This window comes from Berghia stephanieae, chromosome 9 (genome assembly GCF_034508935.2).
Source record: "Berghia stephanieae isolate SIO BIC M18660-M18661 chromosome 9, UCSD_Bste_1.3, whole genome shotgun sequence".
NCBI lineage: Eukaryota > Metazoa > Mollusca > Gastropoda > Nudibranchia > Aeolidiidae > Berghia > Berghia stephanieae.
The window spans coordinates 29464808-29480022 of record NC_088368.1 but is presented as its reverse complement, the minus strand read 5'-3'; the positions used below and the strand labels follow the sequence as shown (position 1 = coordinate 29480022).

Here is a 15215-nt window from a genome sequence, read left to right as displayed (position 1 = left end):
CACTGTACCATTTTGAGACCATTGATCATATTTTACATCTCCTGAAACATTTCAATATTTAGATTAATCCATGTGTAACAATGACTCTTTACCTCTGATAGTATAATTTCAATGACCTTTTAAAAGTCATTTCCAGCTCCTTCATCAGACCTAGGTTCACTCCTCCTCAACTTCCTTCTCCTCCTCCTCTCCTTCCTCTCCGCCTCCTACTCTTCTTCCTACTCCTCCTTCTCTTCCTTCTACTTCTTCTTCTTCTTCTTCTTCTTCTTCTTCTTCTTCTTCTTCTTCTTCTTCTTCTTCTTCTTCTTCTTCTTCTTCTTCTTCTTCTTCTTCTTCTTCTTCTTTTTCTTCTTCTTCTTCTTTTCCTGATAATCTTTTGACCAATCTTTTTGGATTTTATGTGAAGTTCTACTGGTTTAATTGTTTATATTGTTTATCAAATAAGGGATTTTAGCACAAGAATTCAGTGTTGAATTTTTCATTATTTTTGAAGTTGTCCTATTCATTTTTGTTCAATACTTTTTCCAGTCTACAGCCAGTATCAGCTGCTATTTGCAGCTATGTGGTCATGTGGTAGGACACTGGCATTCGGATTACAAAAGTCCTGAGTTTGAGTCCGCTCTTGGCAGCGCATAGTTTAGTCCTTGGAAAAGACTATATTCACATTCTCTCATCATACTCATGTGAAGAAGGAGTACATGGCTGATAGCAGTGTTGTATGTGTTGGAAAAAAATTTGTTAAGTGTTGATGTAATGTGGCTAGGGATCCTTTGTAAAACACTTTGAGCACGTTTAGATAGAGGATTTGCGCTATATGAAAGCATTTAAAAAAATTATTTATTTTTTTTGTTTTTTGTATTTAATATGACATTGTCAAAAGCGTTCTTTTAATCATTATCTTTTATTTTCAATCAGAAAAATTGTCAGAGGCAAATCGTAAGTATGCCAACCTTAAAGCTGAACTGCAGGTTTTCCTCAATCAGAGTCAAAGGTACACACAGCTTCGTCGACGCAGGGGAACAATGGTGTTCAACAAGGTCAGTTTCAGCATGCTGTTATTGGGGGAAAAAAATACAAAGGGTTTGTAGAAATAATAACTGAACTTGACAAGGGGGTACCCATAGCTCCGTTCGTAGAGCACTCGATTCACACACAAAGGGACTAAGATCGATTCTGGATAAAGTCGTCCTCATCATCATCATCATCATCATCATCATCATCATCATCATCATCATCATCATCATCATCATCATCATCATCATCATCATCATCATCATCATGGTAATAATAATAATAAATGATAATGATAATAATAATAAATAATAATAATAATAATAATATATAATAATAATAATAATAATAATATAATTATTATTATTATTATTATTATTATTATTATTATTATTATTATTATTATTATTATTATTATTATTATTATTATTATTATAATTATAATAATAATAATATTAATAATAATAATAATAATAATAATAATAATAATAATAATATAATAATAATAATAATAATAATAATAATAATAATAATAATAATAATAATAATAATAATAATTACAAAATAATTATGATTATAAAAATATTGATATAAATATTATTATTATTATCATTTGTAATTTGAAAAAAAGCAGCGCCTTCCCCCCTCTCACTCCCATTATCTTTGTGTCTCCTTGGATTCATTCAGGACAAAGAGGTGAAAGGTCAAGCAGTATCCTCCAATCGTAAACTCCATGACTTGAAGCTAGCTTTTTCAGAGTTCTACCTCAGTCTGGTTCTTCTACAGAACTACCAAACTCTTAATTTTACAGGATTCAGAAAAATTCTCAAGAAACATGATAAGGTATTCTTTATTCACCAGCCCTCAAATTTGATATCATTTTCTCCTCAGCAATTTATAAACCACAATGTTCTTCCACACTATATTCTAAACATTAGCAAAACTTAGAATGAGACAAATCCTTTCGTAGGCACAACAAATTTAGGAAATTTTGATGGGATCCTTTGACCTCTTGCAGTTGTCTCTTTTATTTCCCTCATTTTCTGCCGGGCAGCAATGGCATAGTGGTTCAGTATTTTAGTAAAGCTTGCAACAGAAATAAGCAGTGTTGAGCAGTCAATGATCAGTGCTGGGTTGCGGCATTTGCAGAACTTTGACCCTGCTTTGAGCACTCTGCACATGTTACCCCACCTGATTCAGGTGTACATGAGTGCCTTTCTAAAGGCAGTGAAGTATATTGTAAGAGTACCAATCCAAAAAAAAAAAAAAATTAACAGATGACTTGTACTCTGTATGAAGTGGAAATTTACTTTGATTTGGAATGCAGGGAAATACAGGTTGGTCTAACCATGGAAATGATATTTTTTTAATGTCCATATTGATTTGATTTTATTGTTAAAAATTTGAACCCCTCCAGGTAACATTCAGTTCTTATCCTGGGATTAACTATTGGTTTTAGTCCTGTCATGATTTGGGTTCTTAGGTTTAAAAGAGAGACAGCAAGATGCTTTTGTTTCTTTGACATAAAGATACTACACTGCAAGAAGCATGTGGACTGTAAAAGGTAATGAACAAAAATGAATATGACAGATTCAGAAAAGAAAAATATACCAAACACGGAATGTTCGGGTTCAAAACCCTTCTTCATCCAAAAATAATAACAATAAAAACAATAATACATCACTCAAAACAGAGACAGATGGCAGAAAAGTACTGGGCTTGTCTTGATATGTATGATCTTGAAATGTCATGCCACAGTGCATACCTGCCTACTTTTACGGATCGTCCCTAATTGGTACAGAAATCAGGTAACAATTTCGGACATAAGGAAATGGAAGAAATATTACGGATTTTGATTTCACAGCAATTTGGTCGTAGTGTTATAGAAAAAAACAACAACTATGTTTTGTTTTATGTTCTCGCAGTTATGCAAGAAAGAAAAAATGTTCCCTTAAAGTTATAAATTTCACGCCCATGATAGTTAAGTCGATGCTAACTCCTAATGGTGGAGCTCAACAACAAAATTTATTTAACATATAGAAGGTTGTAGGCAGTATTTAAACATTTTTTTATTGTTGGTTAGTGGAGTATTACTAAAATTGTACCATTTATTATTGATGAATTTTGTGTTTGTTACTGATTTTGAAAATTTCAACTAGGCAGGTATGAGCAATGTCATTTCGAGGTCATACTAGCTGACAAGATGTGCTCAATACTTTTTGTGCTGTGTCTGAATTTTAAATGATTAAAAAAAAACCCCAAAAAACAAAAAAAACCCCAAAAAACTTGGGCTTTTTTATAGTGCAATATCAACTAACTTACTCAAAGCGCTTTACTGGGGGTTCCTGGCCAATAGCAACACTTAACATGTAGGACACGCTAGTCAATATTACAATTGTTTTGGATAGAGACAACGCTGTCTACAGCCAGGTATTCATTTTACATCTGAGTACGGTGAGAGAACATGAATAAGAAGAGCCTTTTCCAAGAACTCAACTATGCGATCTGAAAGCGAGTTTGCTAATGTTTTTGTTGTTTCTTTTATTGGTTAAAGACAGGATTTTTGAGCACAAATCGTTCTGTGTTTGGTATTTTAAATATTTTTGAAGCTTTTATATTAATTTTAGTTCAATCCTTTTTTTCTCTCTGAAATATTAAAAAAAAATTGTCCTTTACTTTGTATTTCAGTTGTACCAAACAACCCAGGGAGCTGAATGGAGACAGGCTCATGTGGAAGTCGCTTCTTTTTACACCAACAAGGAGGTCGACCATCTCATTAAAGATACTGAGGTATGGTCATAATCTTTCAATTTTGATTGTATTTCATTTATATATTTGTTTATTTATTTAAAAAAAATCTCTAATAAATTATTTAATCTATTGATTAATTAACTGGTCGAATAATGGAAGATTAATTACTTTACTTATTTTAGGTAATTGTTCAGTTGCATTAAATGTAAAACATTGGTTGAAAGAGGCAACATTGTAATATTAATATTATAATATATCTTGATCTCAAATATTTATGTGACTTAAAGAGTTTTGTAAAATCTTGTTTAAAAAGGCTGAATACAATCATAGCATATCTGAATTTCGATACTAGAGGGCGGTCAGTTACATTTTTATTAGACTATATTATATAGTTTAAAAAAAAATTATTTGGTGAAGAAGGATTTGAAGAACTAACTCCACAACATGATCATTATCATCATCAATATAGATGGCTTAGAGACTTATCAATGGGTAGAGCGCTATACAAATGCGACATATTATTATTATTATTATTATTATTATTATTATTATTATTATTATTATTATTATTATTATTATTATTATTATTATTAATTTTGTTTATATTTTTTATTTTTTTTAAATTTTTTATATTTTTTATATTTTTTATTTTTTATTTTTTTAAATTTTTATTTATTAAAAAAAAATTATTATTATTATTATTATTGTTATTATTATTATTATTATTATTATTATTATTATTATTATTATTATTATTATTATTATTATTATTATTATTATTATTATAATTATTATTATTTAAAAAAATTATTATTATAATTTTTTATTTAAAAAAAATTATTATTATTATTTTTTATTAAAAAAAAATTATTATTATTATTATTATTATTATTATTATTATTATTATTATTATTATTATTATTATTATTATTATTATTATTATTATTATTATTATTATTATTATTATCTTCATCATCATCATCATCATCATCATCATCATCATCATCATCATCATCATCATCATCATCATCATCATCATGATCATCATCATCATCATTATTATTATTATTATTATTATTATTATTATTATTATTATTATTATTATTATTAATATTATTATTATTATTATTATTTTTATTATATCATCATCAACATCATGATCATCATCAAGTTAAACTTTTTTTCCAGCAAAATGTGACATCTGAGCTCGAAGGTGGTGACAGGTCAAAAGCAATGAAACGCTTGCGTGTTCCTCCCTTAGGAGATGCGGTAAATACAAGACTATAAAATTATTTCTTGTTATTTGTTGCTTCATCAATGATATTTATATTTCAGTTCTGTTTCTGTATTAGATGTTCTATACTGAGCAAAAACAACCACGGCACACACCATATTTTGATCACATGCAACATTTAACGACAAGTCAATTGTTTAAAATAACATAATAATTCTGCCGTCCAGTATTAGGCTTTATAACAACAAGCAATAATCATTTTATATAATTATTTCTCATTTTTACTTTTAAAAAATATAAATATTAATTTATTAATTTATTTGTTTTGCAATCTTTTCAATTTTCAATTTATAGTGACAGTTTTAACTATTTTACAGTGTTTGAAATTATTCATATTATAAAGCGCAGCTCTGGTTATAGAGCTGCTCCTTTTATATATATATACATCCTATTTCCATTGTATTTTTATCTTATGTGTAAATTATAACACGTCTGTACAAAAAAATTCCTTTTTGGGATGCCATAAAGTATTATTTTTATTATTATTATTATTATTATTATTATTATTATTATTATTATTATTATTATTATTATTATTATTATTATTATTATTATTATTAGGTAAAAAGTAGAGTGTATTTACAGAGTGCTGATGTATGATACGACACGTTTATCTAAGCTTTGGTGCATTGTATATGCAAAGGAAAAAAATATGTTTAGATGATACACTATACGTGAATAGCCCAAAGGCAATAAATGATATATCCTTGATTGCCAAGTGAAAATAGATGTGTGCACTCGTAGGAAATGCGTAATATTGAAAAGATATCAAGTCTTGTTTTCATGGCAATACCACTGAGAAAGTTTTTAGGTCTTGATCTACCGATAACTTCTTAAGATTTGATAAATTGAATTAAATTAGATTGAGCAATAGATAGTGTAATTTTCACTAAAACATGCTCAAGGTGCTTTACAAATTCTAAATTGGCAAATTCTGGTCAACATTCTACTCCTTTATTCATGCCACCATGCCTTGATTGTCTGATGCAGAGAGAAACCAGGTACTTTGACTTCTTGTTGCTGGATGGTCAACTCACAGAATGAGTAAACCTTTTTGCCTGCAGTCATTCCACCATTGTTCACATAATTCACAAAAATAATGCAAAAGGTCAGGTTGTTGACTTACCTGGTTGGAGGTAGAGAAATATAAATACACTCAAGATGACGACAATATTTACCACCACGACCAAGAAAATCACTTTACCCCGACGAGAATTGTAGCAAAGAGTTCAATGGTAGTCAATAGACTGTACTATTATTATTATTATTATTATTATTATTATTATTATTATTATTATTATTATTATTATTATTATTATTTATTATTATTATTATTATTATTATTATTATTATTATTATTATAATATTATTATTATTATTATTATTATTATTATTATTATTATTATTATTATTATTATTATTATTATTATTATGTTATCTATCTGCTTTCAGCAACACCCATGGACCAATTTCAAAATGGGTCTATTCTTTGGAATGTTTATAATCCTGGTTATTGTCATCGTTGTATCAGGTAATTACCGACTCTGGGCGCTGGGATTGTGTGCATTCTAAAATTACACAAACTTCAATAAAACAACAATGGTGGGTTAAAACAATGCAATGGTGCATTATAACTATACACAAACTTCAATAAAACAATAATGGTGGGTTAAAACAATAAAATGGTGCATTCTAACATCACACAAAAATAAATATAACAATGGTGGGTTAAAACAATGAAATGGTGCATTCTAACATCACACAAACTTAAATATAACAATGGTGGGTTAAAACAATGAAATGGTGCATTCTAACATTATACACAAGCTCAGATAAAGACGATAATTGTTTTAAACAAAGAAGTGATGCATTCTAACATTGTACAGACTTAAGTAAATGAATCATAATTGGTTTAAAACAATGAATTGATACACTCTAACATTATTTAAACTTAAATAATAACTAGAGACTTAAATGGTTTTAAAACAATTCTTTAATTGACAGCATGTTTCTTGGAAAACTTCAAGGATTGGGAACAAGCACTCAGCATGTACCGTGGAATGTTCCTTGTGATCTTTGACCTTTTCCTGCTGGGTGTCAACACATATGGTTGGAGGTCATCAGGGGTAAACCATGTACTTATCTTCGAGATTGATCCTAGGAATCACCTGAGTCATGGACAATTGCTGGAGGTATATTTTGATTTAACTCTTTAACAGCAAAACTAAGTTTCAGTCAAATCTTAATATTTTTATATTTTCAAAATTTGGTCATAATAGGATTCAATAGTCTGATAGACTATGTCACGTTCGCCCAGCAACGAGCAGCTTGGTTCTAAACAAAGAAAATTGATACTTTTTTATTCTTCATGCTGGCTAGAACATTTTCACATTATGTGATCAGAATGTATAAAAGTCAAAATATGATCAGATTTATAATGTTTTTCTCCTCTGGATACACTTTTATTCTCGTAGGAGAAGTACTTCATAAGGGCATCCGCCATTGTTCCGATAGTTTAGAACCAGTTACTAAGTTACTATGCGTCATTACGAGGGAAGTGACATCACAACTGTATAATCCTATTGCAGATTACACCTTTTTTTCGACAAGAGAGCAGAAAAAGCAACGTGGTAAATAGATATCTGAAAAGGTATGTATGAAACTGCCCGACAAAACAGAGAGAAAATTACAAATAAAATTAATCTTCAAAAATTTTGCCTGTCTGATTATTTAGGGATCATTTTTTCCTTGTATTTTTCTTTGTGCTTTGTCTGGACTGTTTCATATACAACTTTTAAGATGGTCAGCTTCAACTATTGCCCATGCCCTAATTCAATCAGTGTTGGATAGACAAAGGGGCCTGATAAAACCCTGGTTGCAATCGTGACCATGACAGATCGCTTTTCTCGAGAGACTGTGTAGTGTTGTATAGCGGAGACCTTAAGCCTTCATTTGATGTATATATTTTATTTGTAGAATAATTTATTTAGAAACTAACTACGAAAGAGGCAAGACTTTTCAGTCAACCCTTGTATCTCTTTTTTTTTTTTTGGGAGGGGGTTCTTTTTGTTTTTGTTTTGTTTTGATGAAAGATGATTTATAGAGAGAAAGAAAGAGGAAATAGAGATGTTGCTGTTGTCATTATTAATGATGAAGATTTATTTTTTTCAAATAAAATGTTTACACATTTTTACTTTTGTAAATTTCAGTTGGCCTCATTTCTCGGGGTCATGTGGTGCCTCAGTGTCCTTGCCTACCTTTACAGCGAAGCCCTAGGCATTCCCCCGATGGCTGTACCCCTCTCCTTTGCCACCTTCCTAATCCTTGCATTGGTAAACCCTATAAGGATATTCTACTATCGAGCTAGAATGTGGTTACTACGTATTCTTGTAAGTTTGTTTTGCTTTTCCTTTTTTCTATCCAACTCTCCCCATGTATAAATTAGTTTTTGACCAAATTTCTGACTTATCTCCTGCACTGATTCAAGACTGAATGTAAGTATTGTTAAAATCAATCTTTTTCTTTTATACTTTTGATATCAAATATTTTAGCCTTTTTCTGACATCACCAATGTAACTTTTTGCTAAGTAAAATGGTTTGTGCATAACATAATTTTTAAAATTTCAAATTTTAATAAATGAAAAGGCTGTAAGTGTTATATTGGTAAAAGTTAAGTAGAGCAAATAAACCTCTTTAAAATCTATTTTTCATTCTCAATAAAAATGAACTGTAAAGGTTTTTTGTGCATTTAAGATAATTTACATTTTAACAACTTAAATATGTTGATGAAGGAATTATAGCATAAGGCAGACCTGACTCGTGTCTGTTGTACTAATTTTTTTTCTTTCCTGGATTCGTCTTTTAAATTAATTCTGGTATTCTAGAAGAATATGAAGGATAGCAAAAATTAAAATTTTCAACACTAATGTAACATCGGTGATGCTGTACGGCTCAAAAACATGGCTCTTGAACAAAAACACAAACCATAAAGTACAGACCGTCATCAACAACTGTACAAGAAAAATACTGCAAATTAACTCTCTCGAGTTCACCCTCATTGAAAATCAAACAAATTTGTTAAACGGCATGACAAAATTAGAAATACAGATCTATGGGAAATGACAGGCCAAGAAAGACTAGAGATAGAAAAGAAATTGATTGGAGATGGAAATGGCTAGGTTTTACTCTGAGAAAGCCTGCAACAATACAAGGCAGCCTCAATCAACAATGAAAACAATTGGTGTTTATCGCTGTTTTAATGTTGGTTCTATTGTTATTGTTGCTGTTTATGTTGTTTTTATTATTTTTTGTTGTAGTTGTGTTTTGATTATATTATTACAATTATTGTAGGTAGTGTCTACATTGGTGGATCAAGCAGTGTTTTTGGAAAAGTTTATCCTGCTTTCTCTAGCATGAAACAGACAACAATAATTGCTTGATACCCTTGGATAGGTCGCTTGTATATCACTAAGTACTTTCTGTCAGATCTTACAGACCTAGCTACTCAATCACTGCTGGGTGGACAGGAGTGTCCAAAAAGAAATAATCTCTTCACCCAGGATGTGAAGGGAGTGCTCTACCAACTGAGCTATAGGAACATCTTTTTGAATAGTAAGTCTAGAAATTATTAACTCACTCAATCCTAGAAAAAATATATTAAAAATGAGCATGTACATAGATAGTTTTATTCAACTACCATTAACATGTAAAAACTAAAAACATTAGCTTTTATAATACGCCTATAATTTGTCTCAGAAAAATGTAATAAATAGTCATGGGGTAAAAGTAACCCGGGTAAACTACGGATATAGTCGGTGTTAGGGTTGAGTGAGTTAAAGCGTTCACATTGCAGACATCATATTCTTTCTTTATTCACACATAACAGGGTCGCATCATCACTGCCCCATTCTATCATGTGGGATTCGCTGATTTCTGGCTAGCTGACCAGCTGAACAGCCTAGCGACTGTTTTATTGGACTTTGAGTTCATGGTCTGTTACTATGCCTTTGAGGTGGACTGGCATGGGGCTGACAGTAAGCGTTCCATCTTTATTTTGTGTGCGAATGGAGCTATGCATACCTGCCAACCCTTCTGCTTTTGACGGAATCATTCCTATTTTTACTCTTCCTTTCTGCCCTTCCGCCATTGTCTCTAAAATTCAGATTTTCAAAAAACAGTGATAAAACAGTGATATAAAAAAAAAAAAAGGGGGAATGTGGGGAAGGAAAAGGTGGAAAAAAAATACCTTTAACGATTGCCAAAAAGGAGGTAAGTAGGAAAATTAATTGCACTCCCTTCTCCTTCCCCCATTTAATGATCTAAAGCATTGGGATCGTTTAGCAGCAGTGCCAGAATAATGTCTATATGTGATTTTGGTGGCAAAGCTGATGGTAATTTTGAGAGGGAGTTAATTATCCATTGGTAACATATTCCTATTTTTTGTCTCAAATTCCTATTTTCGAAGGGTTGGCAGGTCTGAGCTATGTACAATCAGCTATTATAATCAAATAAGGCTGCAGAACTCATTAAGGAATAAAAAAAATATAGAGGTAGAAAAAGAACCTACTCTCTGGTCCAATAACTTCATTGACTCCGAAATCTATTTGAACCAATTCCCATTTGTCTTACCTATTCTTGGGTGCTTTAATTGTAATTTTATAACTTTTTACTATCCTATTTTCCTTCTTTTTACTTTTTAAATGTGTTGCAAGTGCCGTAAAACCCTTACAAAACAAAAACAAAACTGTCATGATGATGATGAGGATGGTGATGCTGATGGTAATTTATTACCATCATTATACCGTTATATGTTATTATTGTCATGACGATGATGCTGATGATGATGACGATGATGATGATGATGATGATGATGATGATGATGATGATGATGATGATCCATAATGATATAAAGAGATTTGCATTAATTAGTTGTCTTGTAATAAATGATATACTTGTACCTCCCTCCCCCCTCCTTCACATCCTTCTATCTCCACACCATTGTAACCAGATCCAGCCGTTTGTACCAAGAACATTTATGGCATCAGAGCAGTAGTGTCCTGTCTACCTGCCTGGTTTCGATTTGCTCAGTGTATCCGGCGTTACAAGGACACAAAGCTTATCTTTCCCCATATCGTCAATGCAGGGAAATATTCCACTACATTCTTTGTCGTACTTTTTGCTACTCTGTACAAAGTTCATGTCGGTAAGATTTGAGTTTATGTTACGATTTGCGTCGTTGTTGTTGTAGCTGCTGCATTTTCATAATCATCATCATCATCATCATCATCATCATCATCATCATCATCATCATCATCATCATCATCATCATCATCATCATCATTGGTAACTTTGCATGTGAATCGAGTGCTCTACCAACTGAGCTATCAGGACCGCCTGTTACACATAAATGATAATAATACACGTCATGTCATACTTGGATCAAATTTGATTTTTTAAAAATTAATAAAAGAAAAAATAAACCAACAAAAGTAAAACATCTTTTCATTGTGCGTCTTCTTCATTTTCTTCATGTCCTTGTCATCTTCTATCCCAGAGGTCCACGGAGAGGAGCACCGACAGTCATCCCCTTACTTCTACCTGTGGATCGGTGCAGCTGTCATCAGTTCTTGTTACACTTATACTTGGGACATCAAGATGGACTGGGGACTCATGGATTCCAAGGCTGGCGAAAACAAGTTCCTTAGGGAGGAGGTTGTCTATGCTTACAAAGTAAGGACAGTTACTTTTGATAATAATAATGATGATGATGATGGTGATAATAATAATAATAATAATAATAATAATAATAATAATAATACTAATAATAATAATAATAATAATAATAATAATAATAATAATAATAATAATAATAATAATAATAATGATAATAATAGTAATAATAATAATAATAATAATAATAATAATAATAATAATAATAATAATAATAATAATAATAATAATAATAATAATAATAATAATAATAATGATAATAATAATAATAATAATAATAATGATAATAATAGTAATAATAATAATAATAATAATAATAATGATAATAATAATAATAATAATAATAATAATAATAATAATAATAATAATAATAATAATAATAATAATAATTATAATAAACATCGTCATATGCATCATCATCATCATCTGTGATTTTATTCGTAAAATGTCTCTAAAATTTGAATTCGAAGGTAGGCAAGCATGCCTGCACAACCCAAAACTAAGGGAATGAACCAGAGCCAAATGCATCCGCTTCATTTAACAATATTTTGGACATCAGGGTCAAGTATTTCCTGTATTATCTTATCCTTTTGAATACTTCCAGGGTTGGATTTGGCTATTAGAATTAGGTCATTGGCTGAATCCTGTTGGATACTGGATTTTCATGGAGTGACCTCAAAGCTTCAATAGCTTTTGCATATGTCAGATAGACAAGAATAGGAGTACCACTTTTTAACAAGAACTTTAAATGTTTTTAATTTCCAGGCATACTACTACTTTGCTATGATCCAAGATTTCATCCTGCGATTTGTATGGACCATCACTGTGTCAGTAGGGGAGGGACTCCTGTATAATGCGACTGTTCTCAAGACTATATTCTCTTTCTTGGAAGTCTTCAGGTGAGACTGTCTGAATAAATAGATTGAATGTCTTTATCTTTCATTTACAAATGAAAACACAGCGAGTGTTGAGCATAGATGTGCTTGCTGGAAATCAGAAAATTGTTTGTGGAAACTACTGAAATATAATTGAGGACTGCTAATTTAGATTTATTCATTAATTTTATTATAGTTGTAATAATGGAACGCCATGAGCTAAAGAGAGGTGACTTACTTAACCCTCTCCTTACCAGCTATAGGAAAATCCTCACATTTGTTTCGATACAACCAACATTTTTCTTATTCAAATTTCTTTTGTACATCATAAAATTTAAAGAAAATGAACAGTGTATTGTAAGAGCTTGTTTTGCTAAAGACATTATGTACCGCAAGAACTTACTGTTATTGTGTTTGAGTGATAAAAAATATATTTTTGTGTTAGTTGGGTGTGAAGTTTTAGGGAAAATCCTGAAAATGGCTGGTAAGGAGAGAGTTAAGGCCATGCAGTGCAATTTTCAGATGAAAGCCATACAGCTCTGCTGTGAAGGATATAAAAAAATGTAAAGAAATTTTTTACAGGAATTATTTCCTGTGACCTCATTCTCAAAATTTTTAAGTTACTCTATATCCTGTTTTCTTTTATGGTAATTTTTGTTTAAATTTCTTTTCTCAGGAGATTTGTATGGAATTTTTTCCGTCTTGAGAACGAACATCTCAACAACTGTGGGCAGTTCCGGGCTGTACGAGATATTTCCATTGTCCCCATTGATTCTAATTATGAACAACAACTTATTGACGTCATGGATGATGATGATGATGATAGGAATTGGAGACTGAATGACAAAAGGAGGAGATATATCAGGTAAGGGTTTGATGTTGTCGTTGTCAATGTTATTTTCTTATTTATAAAGAAGTTAAAAACAGAATATTTTAAATCAGTCTATAATAGGATTCAATAGTCTGATGTCACGTCCGCCCAGCAACGAGCAGCTTGGTTCTAAACAAAGAAAATCAGTACTTTTTATTTTTCATGCTGGCTAGAATTTTTCACATGTCATCTGATCAGAATGTATAAAAGTCAAAACATGATCAGATTTATAATATTTTTCTCCTCCGGATACACTTTTATGCTAGTCGGAGAAGTATTTCAGTAGAGCATTCGCCATTGTTCTGATAGGTTAAAACCAGTTACTAAGTTCCTATGCATCATTACGAGGGAAGTGACGTCATGACTGTTGAATCCTATTGAGGCTAGACTTTTGATATTCATGCTCATGTTTATTAAATGTGATCCATTATACCAACTTTTTGTGAGTGCAAGCATTTAGGATCCCAAATTGCTGTGCACAGCGCTTTAGAGCATTTGAATGTGGACTATAGCGCTATACAAATGAATTACTAATATTATTATTATTATTATTATTATTATTATTATTATTATTGTTATTATTATTATTATTATTATTATTATTATTATTATTATTATTATTATTATTATTATTATTATTATTATTATTATTATTATTATCATTATTATTTTACTATTATTATTTTTATTATTATTATTATTATTATTATTATTATTATTATTATTATCATCATCATCATCATCATCATCATCATCATCATCATCATCATCATCATCATCATCATCATCATCATCATCATCATCATCATCATCATCATCATCATCATCATCATTATTATTATTATTATTATTATTATTATTATTATTATTATTATTATTATTATTAGCGTCATTATCAGTTCAAATTGAATTTCCTATCTATCTCCCCAGTTCGGGTAAGGAGATGAGATCTTTTGTTGAGGACGAGGAAGAGAGAATTCCACTTGTCAATGGAAAACAGCAAAGATAAAGTGTCTTCATATTTGTTTTCATCAACTGTTATTTTATATGATTCTTCAATTGCATGAAATCCAAAGTTGACGCTCTATGTTATAGAACAAGAACAACAAAACAAAAAAGTGAGAAGAAAGCTTGGAGACATAATAAAGCAGGGGTGAAAGAAATATCATATCGCTTGTGCTATTACAGTGAAAGTTGAAGTATATCAGATGAAACAGAATATGAGACCCATCATCCCAAAATGTTTTATGTTGTAGTGATATTGGTGTTCAAAATGGAATTTATAGTCAAAAGTATGAAATATGGTTTAAGTTTAATTTACATGTTTAATTGATTAGAATAAATTTACAATATCATAAAGTGTATAAACCGAAAATTTCATATATTTTTAGAATTTAACTTTAATTTCACCTTTTTAAAGCATCTAGTCCACTCCGACATATTTCAGTTTGACCCGATTGGTCTCATATTACTTATCAGAGTGCATTCAAAAGCACAAACAATTCTCACCGAGGCTGCTGCAGGGAGCATCACTGAGAAGGAAACTTTCACAAGTTTCTCCTTGAAGATTTAAAAAAAGATATTTCTCTATTCTATTGCAAGGTTCGGTTTTAGCCCCTATCTTTTATACCCTATATACTTTACCATTAGGCAGTGTAAAACGCTCCCATTTTGTTAGCTACCA

General features: G+C 30.5%; 1 protein-coding gene across 2 annotated transcripts in view; it reads left to right on the top strand.

The window, feature by feature from the left end:
- LOC144980013 (solute carrier family 53 member 1-like) overlaps positions 1–15203 on the top strand; it is a 22812-nt gene extending 7609 nt beyond the window's left edge. For both annotated transcript variants that reach the window (XM_078927447.1, XM_078927449.1), the window contains exons 5-17: positions 916–1037; positions 1699–1854; positions 3700–3801; positions 4951–5031; positions 6509–6587; positions 7061–7248; positions 8266–8445; positions 9942–10089; positions 11064–11258; positions 11610–11785; positions 12551–12684; positions 13337–13525; positions 14462–15203. In XM_078927447.1, the coding sequence (XP_078783573.1) occupies positions 916–1037; positions 1699–1854; positions 3700–3801; positions 4951–5031; positions 6509–6587; positions 7061–7248; positions 8266–8445; positions 9942–10089; positions 11064–11258; positions 11610–11785; positions 12551–12684; positions 13337–13525; positions 14462–14540 (1829 nt within the window). In that variant the 3' untranslated portion in view covers positions 14541–15203. The remainder of the gene's footprint in view (positions 1–915; positions 1038–1698; positions 1855–3699; positions 3802–4950; positions 5032–6508; positions 6588–7060; positions 7249–8265; positions 8446–9941; positions 10090–11063; positions 11259–11609; positions 11786–12550; positions 12685–13336; positions 13526–14461) is intronic.
- The last annotated feature ends 12 nt before the right edge of the window (positions 15204–15215 follow it).